At 43.2% G+C, this 17,648-nt stretch overlaps 1 protein-coding gene across 6 annotated transcripts in view; it reads left to right on the top strand.

Moving 5' to 3' along the window:
* The window catches only part of LOC119961928 (serine/threonine-protein kinase tousled-like 1), a 252,762-nt gene extending 235,590 nt beyond the window's left edge, over positions 1–17,172 (top strand). For all 6 annotated transcript variants that reach the window (XM_038789486.1, XM_038789485.1, XM_038789488.1 and 3 more), the window contains 4 exons: positions 3,835–3,973; positions 15,246–15,357; positions 15,456–15,563; positions 15,686–17,172. In XM_038789486.1, the coding sequence (XP_038645414.1) occupies positions 3,835–3,973; positions 15,246–15,357; positions 15,456–15,563; positions 15,686–15,862 (536 nt within the window). In that variant the 3' untranslated portion in view covers positions 15,863–17,172. The remainder of the gene's footprint in view (positions 1–3,834; positions 3,974–15,245; positions 15,358–15,455; positions 15,564–15,685) is intronic.
* Positions 17,173–17,648: the final 476 nt, after the last annotated feature.

Raw genomic sequence — 17,648 nt, 5'->3', positions numbered from 1 at the left:
GTGTGGGGGAGAAGGAGCGAGCCGGAAGGTGTGGGGGGAGAGGGGGCGAGCTGGACCCTGTGGGGGAGAGCAGGAGGGTGTGGGGGAGAGGGAGCGAGCCGGAGGGTGTGGGGGGAGAGGGGGCGAACCGGAGGGTGTGGGGGGACAGGGGGCGAGCTGGACGCTGTGGGGGAGAGCAGGAGGGTGTGGGGGAGAGGGAGCGAGCCGGAAGGTGTGGGGGGAGAGGGGGCGAGCTGGACGCTGTGGGGGAGAGCAGGAGGGTGTGGGGGAGAGGGGGCGAGCCGGAGGGTGTGGGGGGAGAGGGGGCGAGCCCGAGGGTGTGGGGGGAGAGGGGGCGAACCGGAGGGTGTGGGGGGGAGAGGGGGCGAGCCGGAGGGTGTTGGGGGGGGGGGGGGGGGGGGGGAGAGGGGGCGAGCCGGAGGGTGTGGGGGGAGAGGGGTCTAGTTGGAGGATGTGGGGGAGAGGGGGCGAGCCGGAGGATGTGGGGGAGAGGGGGCGAGTCGGAGGGTGTGGGGGGACAGGGGGCGAGCCGGAGGGTGTGGGGGGACAGGGGGCGAGCTGGACGCTGTGGGGGAGAGCAGGAGGGTGTGGGGGAGAGGGAGCGAGCCGGAAGGTGTGGGGGGAGAGGGGGCGAGCTGGACGCTGTGGGGGAGAGCAGGAGGGTGTGGGGGAGAGGGGGAGAGGGGGCGAGCCGGAGGGTGTGGGGGGAGAGGGGGCGAGCCGGAGGGTGTTGGGGGGGGAGAGGGGGCGAGTCGGAGGGTGTGGGGGGAGAGGGGTCTAGTTGGAGGAGGTGGGGGGAGAGGGGGCGAGCCGGAGGGGAAAAAAAAGAAATTGACACTGCCCGCTGCTCTCTCCCTCCAATCAGAAACATTAAAACTTAAAAGTTGGATTGGAGGGAGAGAGCAGCGGGCAGTGTCAATTTCAGCGGCCGGCTGATTTCAGTGAGAGCAGCTTCCTTCTCCGGATCAAAGTGAGCCGGCCGCTGAAATTTTAATTGGATCCACGATGGGGGTTTTAAATTTATTTAAAAATCTATGCTAGCGCTTCCCATAGTGAGTCTACGGGGGTCTGACCTCTCCCCCCGCCCCCCCCCGTAGACTCACAATGGGAAGCGCATGCATAGATTTTTAAATAAATTTAAAACCCCCATCATGGATATCCGCGGCTCGGATACAACGTGGGTGGCTGTCTTGGACCCCAACACCCGCGTTATAAAGGGGGACTACTGTATTGATCATCGTTTAGGCCGAAGCACTGATTATCTTTATGGTGCTCCACTTGTTACAGTTTGCTAACCTAAAAATGACCTAAAATGGATTTGTCAAACACTATTTTCCTTTCGCAAAACTATGTTGACTACCTGATGGTATTGATTTTCTGAATACCCTACTACTTCCTCCTCAATGATGAATTTTAGCATTTCCCAATGGGTGGCACAGTGGTTATCAATGCTGCCTCACAGCTTCAGGACCCGGATTCAATTCCAGCCTCGGGTGACGTGGAGTTTGCACTTTCTCCTCATGTCTGCGTGGGTTTCCTCCAGGTGCTCCGATTTCCTCCCACTGTCCAAAAATGTACAGGTTAGGTGGATTGGCCATGCTAAATTGCTCCTTTGTGTCCAACGGTTAGATGATATTACGGGGATAGGGAGGAGGTGTGGGTTTAAGTAGGGTGCTCTTTCAAGGGCTGATGTCGACTCGATGGGCCGAATGGCCTCCTTCTGCACTATAAATTCTATGAAGATGTTAGACTAACTGGCCTGTAGTATCTTGTTTCCTTCTTCCCCTCATTCTTGAATAGAGATGTTATATTTGTGGCTTTCCAATCTCCTGGGGCCTTTCCGGAATCTAGGGAATTTTGGAAGAATACAACCAACGCACGCATTATCTCAGCAGCCACTTTCAATGTTCAACCAATACAAATTTATCAATGTCCTCCCATCTCCTTCTTCAGTATTTTTCTGTGTTGAGTGCTGTATGCAAGATATATACCCACCTGGGATTGCTGATGCCAGTTGTAAATCCCTATTTGCTGTTTTGGCTAATGCAGGGATGAAAAACCTCAGCCTTTTGGCAGATTTCTGACATTGAAACCTTTGAAATCGAAACTCCGCTGTCAGAGCAGGAACTGACTGCAGAGTTGATTTGTAGGAACAGCAGGTGTGGGAGAGACGGGTACTCCAGCAGTCTCTGATTCTGCTTCACGAGCTCCTGCAAATACAGATTCCCTTCCACCTGCTGTTGCTGCTCCTCAAGGCACAGAATCTATGATTGGGGGTTCAGCAAGGGAAGGACAGAACCTGTGGTTTGAGGAGCTGGAGCCGTTATTCTGGCCAGTCCCGTGCATGACATGCGGGAGACTTGTATCGTCACCAATCGTTCAGTATCATCTGAGGGAGCATGGCGAACAACCAGAAAATGAACAGAGGAGGGATACTCTGCAAGTAATAAGGCTGGAACAAGGGAGCCATCACTCAACCAAGAGCCAGGTCAGACCCAGCTGCCATCTGCATCAACAGCTCAAGGCACTGTCAAGGAAACTGGAGGGCATTAATTTGGTCCACTACTCTTCCAGTGTTTTTGCGATAAGCCATCTGTGAATTAAACAGGTGTGGGCTTGCTGAGCAAGTCAGGTGCCATGTCAATGTGGGGGAGATCATACTTGGGTAGGGCGTGCGATTGGTTAGGGAAGGAGTGCAGGTGTTTGTTCCCAACTCTGCTCACACGTTACCTACTTGCAGAATTCTAAGCATGTCAGACTGGGATCGCACAAACCTGGAAATGTGCTGCAGTGCTCAAACTATGGTTAATACACAGGAGACTCTCCTCGTTGCTCATGCGGCCCCTTGCCTCAGCGTGCAGCCTCCGCGCCATTGCCCCCACCCCTTCACCTTCACATAGCTCCCCCTTTCTTGGGCATCACTCGTACTTCATTAGGTTTCATATTCTGTTCCCTCTATAATGAAATAACTGGAAAACGGTGGCCATTCCAGATCAGGTGACTTAGATTTAGCGTCCAAAAATGAGCCTAGCTGCATTTATGTCATGCTACTTTTACAATTCCACCCATCTCAAGTGGTCTAGAAGCATTTGCATTTTGCCACAAATAACAAGTGCTATTGTTTCTCAGTATCCCAAGCTGCAGTGACTTTGCTGCTTTGCGCGATAATGTGAGCATGATTCCTTGTCACAAAAAGACTTCAAACTTTCTTGCCTTCAGCGCCTAATTTTCAGACAGTTTTGTCTTCATTCTCTCTTATCCCTGTTGATAACAGTCAACTCTGCACAGACATGGAATCAAACTTTGGACTTTCATCGGCCAAATCAGTTCCACATTCGTTTTTGCCTATAAATGATATGGGGAAGCTCGTAATGACTGTTTTTGCATTCCAGCCAAGATACTAGGAGAGTGAGGTGACTGAGTTGCTTGTTCTCTTCTATTACAGATAAATTAACTACACTATTGTAGTATAGCATTCTGAGCAAACCATAGGCTTGTTGTGATGTTCTGTGGTCAGTGTGTTTGCATGGAGTGTGCGACTGGTTGAATAGGCCTCCTAATAACACCAGAAAAGAATCATACATGTGTGATGTCATGATGTTCCCACCAAATTACAGTACTGCTGTTGGAACAGTGCATTTAACTGACCTTAAGATCGTTGCTAATGAAGGAGATTTTTAAAACCGATATTTTTGGTTGTACGTCTCAAGAAAAAAGTTTTATTTTGGTATGGTAATGTGGAACTTGAACCCAGGCAAATATGAAAGCAGTTTTACTTTTTTTTTTAAATCAAAGTAAAATGCAGGTAACATGGGTATTTTATTTTACATTTAGGTAATATCCTCTTGGTTGATGGAACTGCATGTGGAGAAATAAAAATAACTGATTTTGGCTTATCAAAAATTATGGATGATGATAATTATAATGCTGTAGATGGAATGGATCTGACATCTCAAGGAGCTGGAACATACTGGTAAACCCTACAAATTATTTCAGCTGAGTGTTCATGAAATGTCATTTCATTCACAGCTTGGGGTTTCTATTTGGAAATGGCTCCTAGTAATATGATCTTTGAAATGTACTACGAGCAAATAACCCGAGTTGATAAAGTAAAGTAATCTTTATTGTCACAAGTAGGCTTACATTAACACTGCAATGAAGTTACTGTGAAAAGCCCCTAGTCTCCACATTCCAGCACCTGTTCAGGTAGACAGAGGGAGAATTCAGAATGTCCAAATTACCTAACATCACGCCTTTTGGAACTTGTGGGAGGAAACCGGAGCACCCGGAGGAAACTCACGCAGACAGGAGTAGAACGTGCAGACTCCGCACAGACAGTGACCCAAGCCGGGAATCTGGGACCCTGGAGCTGATGAAATTGAAGTTGTTAATTTCTGGGATTTTGGAAGTTTTTGTTTTCATGCCATTTCTAGTAACCACGGCATGATTTTGCTTAGAAACATTGTCAAATGGGCGGCACGGTGGTGCAGTGGTTAGCACTGCTGCCTCAATATGCTGAGGACCCAGGTTTGATCCCGGCCTCGGGTCACTGTCCTTGTGGAGTTTGCACATTCTCCAGTCTGCATAGGTCTCACCCCCACAACCCAAAGATGTGCAGGGTAGGTGGATTGGCCCCGCTAAATTGCCCTTTAATTGGCAAAAAAGAATTGGTACTTTAAATGTATTATTTTTTTCAAAGAAACATTATCAAAAAGTGCATTAAAAGATGGAGGTTTGAAAATAATTTAAGTATAGCAATATTTTCATTCGTTAGAATTATACCCTGCAGTTATTACAAAATGGTTGCATAAACATTGCATCTGATGAGGTGATGAGATAGATCTACCATCTGGAACTGCGACTGCATTTATACTTATTTTTCTGGAAGATTTAATTTCCATTGAAGGATATATTCTTTTAGTTATAGTTGTCTATATGGATCTTTTTAAATGTTTTCTAAAACTGAAATTAATATAATTTAATAGCTTTCATATAGCACCTTTAATATAGCCCGACTACAGAGACTGAAGCACACAACCCAGATTAATATTGTATATGGCAGTCTTTCCAATGATACATTAAGTCAAAGTTCCATCTACTACCTTGGGTGAATGTAAGATCCTATTGTATTAATCGGCTAAGGGAAGTAAAGTTCCCAAAATGTCCTGACCGGTGTTTATCCCTCACCCAGCAGCACTGAAAATAAAAGGAATGCTAATAGTTGTTTGGTAATAATAATAATCTTTATTGTCACAAGTAGGCTTACATTAACACTGCAGTGAAGTTACTGTGAAAAGCCCCTACTCGCCACATTCTGGCGCCTGTTCAGGTACACAGAGGGAGAATTCAGAATGTCCAGTTCACCCAACAAGCACGTCTTTCAGGACTTGTGGGAGGCAACCGGAGCATCGGGAAGAAACCCACGCAGCTTCCGCACGGACTGTATGAACATAGGGAATTTTTTTGTTAAAGCTTTTCATCTTGCACTCATCAGGACAGTTCACATGAATACCGATGGAAGTTTTCTTACTGTAAGACTTCTTACTGTGCTCACCCCAGTCCAACACCGGCATCTCCACATCATGAATACCGATGTCAGGGGAAATAACAAATTTATACTGTGCACTACGATAATGCTGATGGGTTGGAAAGTTAACACTGATTGATATAGGCATTACCATGGAGAGCACCCTAGCTGATGGTTAACTGCCAAGCATTGGCTGAAATTTAAACCAAGCAGCTTGATGCTGATTGGTCAATGCATTGCCCTGGAGAATGAACAGCAAGTGGATATCACTTATTTTGTTTAGCTGAATGTGTGCACAAGTTCTTTCTATCTGCAAAGAACAGGGCCCCATGTATTAATATAAATCGCTTCCAGTATGAAATGAAATCGCTTATTGTCGCGAGTAGGCTTCAATGAAGTTACTGTGAAAAGCCCCTAGTCGCCACATTCTGGCGCCTGTCCAGGGAGGCTGGTACGGGAAGCAAAAAAGTAGAAGCAAAAGAGCCACACTGCAAGCCTGACTGAGTCTTAAATTGCTTGTCAGCGTAATTCTTCGCACACTGAAGATTTAGAAAACATTGTTCAATCGTGGAATCACATCTAATATTGGACACTTTGTTTTGAGTTTTGCAAACATGCACTGGTTGGATACTGTCTGTACTTTGCCCATTGCGAACAGCAGACATTTGGTTGCTACTATCCAGTAGCAACAGGAGTGGTACTCGGCACCTACAGAATACTGCTGTCAAGCCGAAAGTAAGTTCTACCTATCACACAAATTACTAATGTGGTTTATGAATTTCAGTGCCAGTATGGTGTCTCAAGTCTCAAAGAAAGGCGGATTGTGTCAAATTGCACGTCTCTTCTGCTGTTTGAACAGGATGCAGACCGTGCCCAACCAGCAAGTGCTTGTAAAAACCAAAACACAGTGTGTAACATGAGATGTGATTCCACGATTTTACAACATTTGCTAAATAATCCACAGTCTGCTAAGAATGACACTGATGATCAATTGAAGATTGTCAGTCCGGTTCAGTGTGGCACGTTTCCATGTACTAGAGGCTACTTACACATAGTAAACAGGGGTCTGTTCTTTGTAAACAGAAAGAACATGTGCGCCTGTTTCAGTTAAACACAATAGGTGCTGGCCTTCATTGGTTTATTCCCCCAGGCAATGCTCTGACCAATCAGAGCTGCCTGATTTAAATGTCAAACAATGCTTGGCAGGTAACAGTAAGTCACCATCAACTGGTGAATTCTCCATGGCAATGCCTCCACCAATGAAAGTCCACTTGCCAGCCAAACAGCACTTTTCTTGTACAGTATAAATTTGTTGGTTCCCATGACATTGGTATTCTTGCAAACTGTTCTGATGAGTGCAAGACGGAAGGCTTCAACAAAAAATGTCTTTAGCCTTCATTGATTACCTTATTTATGTTTATGGGACTTTGCTGTGTGTAAATTGGTTGTCACACTTCCCTTTTTACAAAAGTGATTGTACTTCATAGATTATCATAGAATTTACAGTGCAGAAGGAGGCCATTCGGCCCATCGAGTCTGCACCGGCTCTTGGAAAGCACCCTACCCAAAGTCAGCACCTCCACCCTATCCCCATATCCCATTAACCCCACCCAACACTAAGGGCAATTTTGGACACTAAGGGCAATTTATCATGGCCAATTCACCTAACCTGCACATCTTTGGACTGTGGGAGGAAACCGGAGCACCCGGAGGAAACCCACGCACACGGGGAGGATTCAAAGGTACTTGACTGAATGTGAAAAGCTTTGGGCCATCGTACATTTATGAAAGGTGCTATATAAATGCGTGTTCTTCCAAGGTGCCAGATCTGCAGCTATCCGAAATATGTGCATCTGAATAGAGCTTTTCTTTTTATTGCTTGTTGTTGCACAAAGCCCCTGAACACAGAAACAATTTGGTAAAATTGATAATGGATTTTGGGCCAATGGTGTTAGATGTTTCATGCCTCATTTAGGCATCAATTAAACTTGCCATTCAATATTGCCCAATTAGTGGAGATAAGCAGCTGCCCACCAACCAAGGCATCTCAAATTCTTTACCTTGTAAACCCGTAATCTGGCACATCATAATTGAAGGTTCTTTTGTCTTCTGCCTCAGTAGATAGTTCAGGCAGTGCCCTATTGGGCCTTCCCCTTCCACCAACACCCCGACTCCCTCCCTCCCCACCACCCTCCTTTTCCCCTCTCTCCCTACCACACCCCTTCCTTTCCTTTCTGTTGGTACAGAGGTGAGGGTATCTGGTCTCTCCAGTGCAAAGTTTAGTGCTTGTACCATTTGTTGCTTGTAGAAATATGTTGTTTTAATAATCAGAGTATTCAACCACCCTCCCTGTACGTTGGTACTGAGGGGAGAATATTCTGTTTCTCCAACACAAAATGAGTGTTTGTTCCGTTTGGCCTTGTAGATATTTTTTACTGTTTCAATAAAAAGATATGTAAACTCACTCTCCTGTGGAGTCGTGCTCCTCCTGGCAATTTCTCCGGCACTCTTCATTGAACCAGGGTAGATCCGCCGGCTTGGTGGTAGAGTGAGGGGTGGTATATTGGGCCATTACAGATTGGGGTTGAATAAAATTCTGTTGCTCCTAATGGCCCACAGCACCTCATGACTGGCCAGTTTTGAGTTCTGTCTGTTCTAAATCTAACCCATTTAGCACAGTGGGAGTACCTCACAAAACAATGGAGAGTATCCTCAGTTTGAAAAAGGGGCTTTATCTCCACAAGTACTGTGCAATGGTCACTACTACCGATAATGTCCTGGACAGATGCATCTGTAACTGGTAGATCGGTAAGGTCAAGTAGGGTTTTTGCCTATTGTTTGTTCCCTCATCATCTGCCATAGGCCCAGTCTAGTGGTTGTGTCCTTCAGGACTCAGCCAGCCCAGCCACTGATGGTATTACTGAGCCACACTTGGTAATAGGCATTGAAATTTTCACCCACAGTTCATCTGTGCCCCAGCCACCTTCAATGCTTCTTCCAATTGATGTTCAACATGGAAGATCGCTGATTCATCAGCTAAGGAGGGATGCCAGATGATAATCTGCAAGGAGGTTTCCCTGCCCATATTTCACCAGATGCCATGACACTTCATGGGATACCATAAGACATAGGAGCAGAATTAGGCCACTTGGCCCATCGAGTCTGCTCTGCCATTCAATCATGGCTGATATTTTTCTCATCCCCATTCTCCTGCCTTCTCCCCATAACCCCTGATCCCCTTATTAATCAAGAACCTATCCATCTCTGCTTTAAAGACACTCAGTGAATTGGCCTCCACAGCCTTCTGCGGCAGAAAGTTCCACAGATTCACCACGCTCTGGCTGAAACATTCCTCCTCATCTCTGTTTTAAAGGATCGTCCCTTTAATCTGAGATGGTGTTCTCGGGTTCTAGTTTTTCCTACAAGTGGAAACATCCTTTCCACGTCCACTCTATCTTGGCCTCGCAGTATCTTGTACGTTTCAATAAGATCCCCTCTCATCCTTCTAAACTCCAACGAGTACAGACCCTGAAGGGAAGCACATCCCTGGTTTTGTATTCTAGCCCTCTTGACATGAATGCTAACATTGCATTTGCCTTAACTGCCGACTGAACCTGCACATTAACCTTAAGAGAATCATGAACAAGGACTCCCAAGTCCCTTTGTGCTTCTGCTTTCCAAAGCATTTCCCCATTTAGAAAATAGTCTATGCCTAGATTCCTTCTTCCAAAGTGCATAACCACACACTTTTTCACATTGTATTTCATTGCCCATTCTCCTAACTTGTCCAAGTCCTTCTGCAGCCCCCTTGCTTCCTCAACATACGGAGTCAATGTTGAGAGCTCACTCGCAGGGCAACTCCCTCCTACGGTATGCCACTGTGCAAGCAACTCTGCTAGGTCTGTCGTACCGGAGGGACAAGACATACCCAGTGATGGTGGCGTCTGGGACATTTTCTGTAAAGTATGATTCGGCATATATGAAGATTGTTGCCTGTGAAATATGATTCAGTGAGTATGCCAATGACAGGCTGTTGCGTGACTGGCATGTGGGAATCTCTCCCAATTTGGCACAAGGCTCCAAATGTTAGTAAAGAGGACTTTACAGGGTCAACAGGGCTGTGTGTGCCGTTGTCATTTATGGTACCTGGGTTGGGTGTCTGTAGAGTTTTCAGCAGCAGTTTGGTACAATTGAGGTACATTTCGGAGGGTAGTAAAAACCACATTGCTCTGGGTTTGCAATCACATCTAGCCCAGATCAAAGAACAGTGCAGCACAGGAACAGGCCCTTCGGCACTCCAAGCCTGTTACGGGCCACATACCACCCTGGACCAAAACCCTCAGCACTTCCTTGTGCCGTATCCCCCTATACCCATCCTATCCATGTATTTGGCTCGATTCCTTTTGAAGGTCTAAGATCAGGTAAGAACAACAGATATCTTCACGGCACCGAGGACCAGGGTTCGATCCTGGCCCCTTGTCACTGGCCTTTTGGAGTTTGCACATTCTCTCAGTGTCTGTGTGGATCTCAATCCCACAACCCAAAGTAGTGCAGGGTTGGCCACCTAATTTGCTCCTTAAGTGGGGAAAAAAAAATTGAGTACTCTAAATTTTACAAAACAGAAACAAAAAGGAATGACAGATTTTCTTCTCTAAAAGATATTAGTGAACCAGATGGGTTTTTAATGACAGTTGACGATAGTTTCATGGTCATCATTACTGGAATTACTCATCATCACTAATTTATTAATTAATTGAACTTCAATTCCACCATCTGCCATGGTGGAATTGGAACTGATGATTCCAGAACATTGGCTGGGTCTCTGGGTTACTAGTCCAGTGACATTATCAAAATGCTATTACCTCTCCATAATGAAATGAAAATGAAAATCACATTGTCACAAGTAGGCTTCAGTGAAGTTACTGTGAAAAGCTCCTAGTCGCCACATTCCGGCACCTGTTCGGGGAGGCTGGTACATGAATTGAACCGTGCTGCTGGCCTGCCTTGGTCTGCTTTCAAAGCCAGCGATTTAGCCCAGTGTGCTAAATCAGCCCCTAATGATTGTCTATGGATGTTATCATTTATATGGACTTGGACATTCAATAATCTTCCTCATAAACGACTTTAAGTCACTTAGATTGAAGCTTACAGAATTGAAGGGAACTTATTGACCTGGATAGGAAATTGACTGAATTGCAGCAGAAAGAATAGGGATAATGTACAGAATATGACTGTTGTCCCACAAGGATCTTAACTATTCGCTGGGTGGAATTTCCCCATTTTTTTTCCCCGTAGTCTCAGGCTCTGACTGAAACCAGACCTGTAGCTCTCCAGCTGCACAGCTGAGTTTGTAGTTCAGATTTTGAGGTTTTCTGGGGAACCGAAATTGTGTGGGCATGGTTTATGCCGTCACTGTGGTGGGGTTTTGCTCCTCAGGTCAGGGCGTCCTTTTTTAAAAAACAAAATGGCACCCCAAATAGAACAGAAAATAACCCCCTACCCAGTCCCGTGCCCCACTTAAGTCCCTTGAGCATCGGGGCCACCACCTTCAGCATTAAGGGCTCCTTCCTCCCCTTCTGTCCCTGGACTCCTCGACTGAATCACGTGTTTCAGAACCTGTTGTAAATCTCATCAACATCACATTCCATCGGCAAGGTGCAAAAATTCAGTGGGAGGAGGAGAGGAGAGCGGGCAGCTTGGTAAGTATGGGCATGAACCTAGTTACATCACCTGCGAGGGGCATGTGGAATCATAAATGCAATCTCACAGGCAAGAAATCTGTTTTCCAATTCATTGAGGGACTCTGCCCACATCGCCATTGTCGCTGATGGCTAACGTGGGCTGAAAATCACTCCACTGTATTTATTCACAACTTGGATACTGGGATAAAGTTACACATATTGTGTGCTGATGATGCAAAAATGAGGCAATGAGATGAATACATAAAACTACGGAGATATTAAATTAGGGGCTGGTTTAGCATAGGGCTAAAGAGCTGGCTTTTAAAGCAGGCCAAGGCAGGCCAGCAGCACAGTTCAATTCCCGTACCAGCCTCCCCGAACAGGTGCCGGAATGTGGCGACTAGGGGCTTTTCACAGCAACTTCATTTGAAGCCTACTTGTGACGATAAGCAATTTTCATTTCATTTTTCATTTCATTTTCATTTCATTAATGGGCAAAACTGTTTGCAAATAAATTTCAGTGTTGGCAGATGTGAGGTCATCCACTTTATATCTAAAAAGGATAAAATAGAATACTTTCTAAATGGTGAAAAGCGAGAAACGGTGAAGGTCCAAAGAGATGAGATCCGGGTACATAGGTCATTAAAATGTCACGAATAGATGCATAAAAATAACAAAATGTCTAAAGTAATCCTGACCTTTTATTTAGTGGGCTAGAATACAACTGGGTTTTGAGGTTATGCTGCAACTGTTTAGAAGCCCTTGTTAGATTACACCTGGTGTACTGTGAACAGTTCTGGGCACCTCACTTTAGGAAGGGTAGACTGGCCTTGGAAACTGTGCAGTGTAGATTTGCCAGAATGATTCCTGGACTCCAAGGATTAAATTACAAGGAAAGATGACAAACTAGGGTTGTATTCCCTGGAATGTAGAAGGTTAAGGAATTATGTAATTATATTTTCAATACGTTAAGGGGAGCAAATAGAGTGAAATTATTTCTACTGGTTGGGAAATCTAAGACTAGGGGACAAGGATATGGCTCTAAGTTTAAAACTATTGGGAATGAAATTTGAAAACATGTATACAGATAAAGGGTGCTAAAAGTTTGGAATTCTGTTCTACAAAAAGCGATGCTAGATCACCACCAACTCTGGGAGTAATTTATGACCCCTTGTTTTTGAACACTCTGCCAAGGGAAGGTAAGGTAAAGTCGTCAATGTGCCAGATGACCTTTTGAGGGAGAGAGCTGACAGGTGGTGATTTAACCTAACCTGAGGATCACCACACCTCAGGTGAGGAGCAAAGTTGAGAAGGCAGGCCTTTCCTGAATAACCTCAGCCGGTACAGGAATTTAACTTGCGCTGTTGGCCTTATTCTGAATCACAAAAACAGCTGTCCAGCCAACTGTGCTAAACCCTTGGCCAAGGGAAATTGGTTCCTCCTGTCTACTCTATCTCTACCACTTACAATTTTGTATACCTCAATCATGCCACCCCTCAGCCTTTTCTGTACAAGGAAAACAACCCCATCCTCACCGATTTCTCCTTGTAGCTACAATTCTCCAGTCCTGGCAACATTCTAGTAAATTTTCTCTGCACTCTCTCCAGAGCAGTTAGGTCTTTCCTATAATGTGGAGACCAGAACTCCACACGATACTTCAGCTGTGGCCTCATCAGTGCCTTGTACAATTCCATCATTATATCCCTACTTTTGTATTCTATACCTCTGCCAATGAAGGAGAGCATTCCATATGCCTTCTTTACAACCTTATCTACCAAGATCTCTCCCTTCATCTACCCCTCTCAGTATATTCAAATTTATTGTGTATTTCCTTTTTCTGTTTGACCCCCCTCTCCCCCAAATGCATTACCTCACACTTCTCTGAGTTGAACTCCATCTGCCACTTTCCTGCCCACTCCACCAACCTATCTATATCATTTTGGAGCTTACAGCCATCCTCTACACGATCTACGACACGGCCAATTTTTGTGCTGCTTTCAAATTTCCTAATCGTGCCCCTCCAGGTTCAAGTTCAATTCGTTAATATATAAAACAAACAGCAGGGGTCCTAACAATGAGCCCTATGGTACGCCTCTTGAAACAGCTTTCCATTCACAAGGGCAGCCATCAAACATTACATTTTGTTTCCTGTTACTAAGCCAACTTTGGATTCAATTTGCCACATTACCCTGTATCTCACGGGCTTCTACTTTTTTGACCAGTCTGCCATTTGGCACCCAGTACACTACCCTCATTGATCGTCCTTGTCACTTCCTCAAAGAATTCAATCAATTTGTATGGCATGACCCACCCTTAAAGCCATGTTGATTATCCCTGACTACTCCATGCCTTTCTAAGTGACAATTTATCCGATCTCTCAGAATTGATTCCAATAAATTGCCTACCACTGAAGTATGATTAAGCACCATGTAATTGTTTGGCCTTTCGTTAGTACCCTTTTTAAAACCATGGAACCACATTTGCCAGTCCTCTGGCACCTCCCTTGTTCTGGTGAAGATTGGAAAATAATCCTCAGTGCATCTGTTATTTCTTCCCTGACCTCCTTCAACCTCCGAGGAAACAACATTCCGGGCCTGGAGACTTTCAAGGATCCCAAGTACTCTAACACTTCCTCTTTTGTTGCGATTTAGTAATAAATATTTTTATTTAAGTTTTCATTTTAGAAAACACAAAATAAACAAATCCATACAAACAAAATACCATTTACAAACCTCTAACCTCTGGTAGAGGGCTAGACAGCTGGTTTATGATGCAGAACAAGGCCAGCAGCACGTGTTCAATTCCCGTACCAGCTTAACCCGAACAGGCGCCGGAATGTGGAAACTAGGGACTTTTCACAGTAACTTAATTGCAGTGTTAATGTAAGCCTACTTGTGACAATAAGTAGGCTTACATTAACACTGTAAGTGGCTGGGTCTCTGGGTTACTAGTCCAGTGACATTATCAAAATGCTATTACCTCTCCATAATGAAATGAAAATGACCGCTCACTCAATGGCCACCACCGGAAGTCCACATGGGCCAATTTCAAAGTAAAGGTGAATCTGGCCTGCCTAAATAATATGCATTGACTTTCCCATCACTTTCACCTCCCTTTTTCCCAAAGAAGATTTAATTTTTTCACATTTATCTCTGAGTGAAGCTGTCATATTTTTACAAAATGGGAATTTAATTGGAGACTTCCCAAACTAGGTTAATTTAGAAATTTTACAACCAGAAAGTGATGGGAAACTTGAGACTGTCAATCTGGCTTTTCAAACCTAAGTACAATGGGGCAAATTAGTGTTAAATGCAATCCAGTTGAAGCAGTGCAAAGGATCGCTGAAACTTGAGCGTAAATTTTTAATGCTACTATAAAAATAAGGTACCCAAAACCAGCCTCATCCTCAAAACTGGCCATGGTCCCAAATCACTCATTTTCTTGCAGGTAAAGGCATTAATAGGCATGTATTAAAAGTTTTGATAGTAAAAGATATTTAATTTTCTGAGAAACTGACTAATATAAACTAAGGTGACTTGTAAATGGTTCAATATAGATATTTTAAAATCATTTTCAGTGATTTAAAATCTTGTTACTTACAGGTAGACTAGATACTTGTAAAAGTGCTTTTTATTAATAAAGCTATTTTAAGCTGTGTTAATTAACCTGCACCATTCTTAAATACATCAAATTAATATTTTTACTGCAGAGAAAACAAAATGAGCAATTCCATTCTAATTTGCTGACCTGTTGCTCTGGTTCATTTAAGATTTTATATTTGTGGTTATGTAAATGCACTTTACCAGAAACTTGAGTTGTAACCTAACCGGCACAATTTGTACCAAATTGTCTAAAGTGCAAACTCCACCCCAATTTGTTTAATTAGCTCTGCCATGCAGGGCAATTAAATATGTGCACATGAAAATACAGTATTCAGTAAACCATAACTTGGTTCAAGTTTCTCTTGTTTACAAAAAAGTCTCATTTTTATCTGCACTGACTGTGTACTGATGGTAGCAATATTTTAACTTTGACAGGTATTTGCCGCCCGAGTGTTTTGTTGTAGGAAAAGAACCACCCAAAATTTCTAACAAAGTGGATGTCTGGTCTGTAGGAGTTATCTTCTTCCAGTGTCTCTATGGTCGTAAGGTGAGAACTTTCATTTAGTTTGTTTTATCGGCAAAAAAGCATGTTTGTTTCTGTCTTGGGAGAAAAATGAATCTAATATAAAGTCTTTTGCTTTTCAGCCATTTGGCCACAATCAGTCACAACAAGACATCTTGCAGGAGAACACTATATTAAAAGCTACTGAAGTCCAATTTCCTGTTAAACCAGTTGTTAGCAATGAAGCAAAGGTAGTTGTTCCCAGTGTTCTTATGTAACCTTGTTAATAGGTAATGGGTGATTTAAAAAAAAGATTATTTCAACTAATTGTTCGGATTCACGTTGTATAAAATCTAATGCTTCTATATTCCAGGCTTTCATTAGGCGCTGTCTAGCTTACCGCAAAGAAGATCGCTTTGATGTGCATCTGCTGGCTAATGATGCCTACCTTCTCCCTCATATGCGTCGGTCAAATTCTTCAGGAAATATACATATGCCTGGGCCAGCTACAATTCCTATTTCGTCCATGTCAAGCATAGTTTCTTATTAAGGTTTATTTTGGTCAGATTGACAATTCCTGTAGAACTTCTTTCAAGGTTAATTTGCAGCTGGATGATATAACTTGTGGGGGGCCGAGCAAGATGAGAGAAAAGGGGGAGGCAGTGAAATGATTGAAATGTACCAATTTTTGAATTTTTTGAATTATTTCAGAGAGTTTGAACCATGGACAACATTGAGCTGTACTTGTTACAAATTACTGTACACCATAAAACTCGGTACTCCCACTAGGCAGCCTTTGTGTTCAGAAGCTGAAAACTGTTTAGCCTCCTGCTTTTTTTGGAAACACTGTACATAGTAGCCTAATGAGTCACTTTGGGACTATTTTTTAATACTTAATACTGATTTTGTTTAAAATAAGGCCAGAACAAATGATTTTAGCACAAAGAAAATACAACAGCCCACCCAAATCAAATTATGTGAAGAGAGATTATAGTAGCTGTTGTAAAATCTGGCAATGCACAAAATCATTTGCATATTAAAGCTACTCTGAACAGCTGGTGTATTTATAGGTCAAACTGTAGAATGTACTGTGAAGGATAATAGTAAGATAGCATTGTTTTATATTGTTGTAAATGATTTCATTATACTTACCTTGTTAAGTTACAACAGTTTGATTCTGTACAGGCTGTATAAAAATCTGGCTTTGTTCGTTTAGTTTTATTAATGGGATCTCTAATTCCAATAATGGAGCTTTTGCCATTAGGCAATGCTGCTAGGTTGCATTGGTGTTTTTGTTACAACATGGCCTTTATCCACACAGCTGAGGTATGTAAAGGCTTAATTTTGCATTAAATGAAACCATCTTAAGCAAGTTTTGTAGTTTTGAGGAACAGGTCATTTTATTGATAAGCCTTGACCTGTTTGATAAAATAATTTTGAGTGGTATTCAACTATTTTGCAAGGAAAAATGTAAATGAGATCACATGTTTGCAGGATTATTGGTTTCTTCTGTGTAGATATGTATGATGTGAAACATTAAATTCTGAATAATTGCCTTGTGCTGTACAAATTACAACCATTTTCAGTAATACAAAATCTTGCTGTTTCGTACAGTTTACTGCTTGTTTTAACAGACATGCTATAGAATACCTGTATGTAATTAGTACACTGAAACAAAACAAAATTGGTTCATCTAGGCTTTGTTAATGTTGTATAATTAAGCTGTTGCCCGTGTTCCTGTTGTTGAAAGCTACTTTGTTTTCACTGTAAATAAAATGTTAACTGTCAATAAAAAAGGTGCTGCTGATACTGTAGAGAGTGTAGCCAAAACCAGAAATAAACATTCAAAATTCTATTTCATTCAGGTTGTTTTGTGCAAGAAAATATGTATTTTAAGCATCATGCGTATTAAACTTGGCTTGCTCAGTTCCAGGAAAACCACATTCTTAGCAAGGCTATTAATGTTTATTACTTTTGTGATATGGCACGTGGTCTCAATTTCCTGTCTCTTCCGCCTTAAAACATACCAGCCCAGTTTATCCCCAGCTATTTTTTCCACTGTTCCTCATAACAGATTTTTTATTGTAGAGTTGAGATACGGCTGTGGTATAGATTAGATTGTGCATTCTTTATAAATTATTGCTATCAAACCAGCCAGTCCTTTCTACTTTTCAAGATTGTAGTACTATAAATTGGATGTCAATAGCTGTGACAAACCTCTCGAACAAATAGCAACAAAATCATGGGCAAATCTTCCAAGGAGTGGAATCACCATCAAATTGTCACTTCTTTCCTTGCACCAGATCTCCACATTTCTTGCCCAGAACTGGGCATCC

Source organism: Scyliorhinus canicula, chromosome 2 (genome assembly GCF_902713615.1).
Source record: "Scyliorhinus canicula chromosome 2, sScyCan1.1, whole genome shotgun sequence".
NCBI lineage: Eukaryota > Metazoa > Chordata > Chondrichthyes > Carcharhiniformes > Scyliorhinidae > Scyliorhinus > Scyliorhinus canicula.
This window is presented reverse-complemented; position numbering and strand designations above follow the sequence as displayed.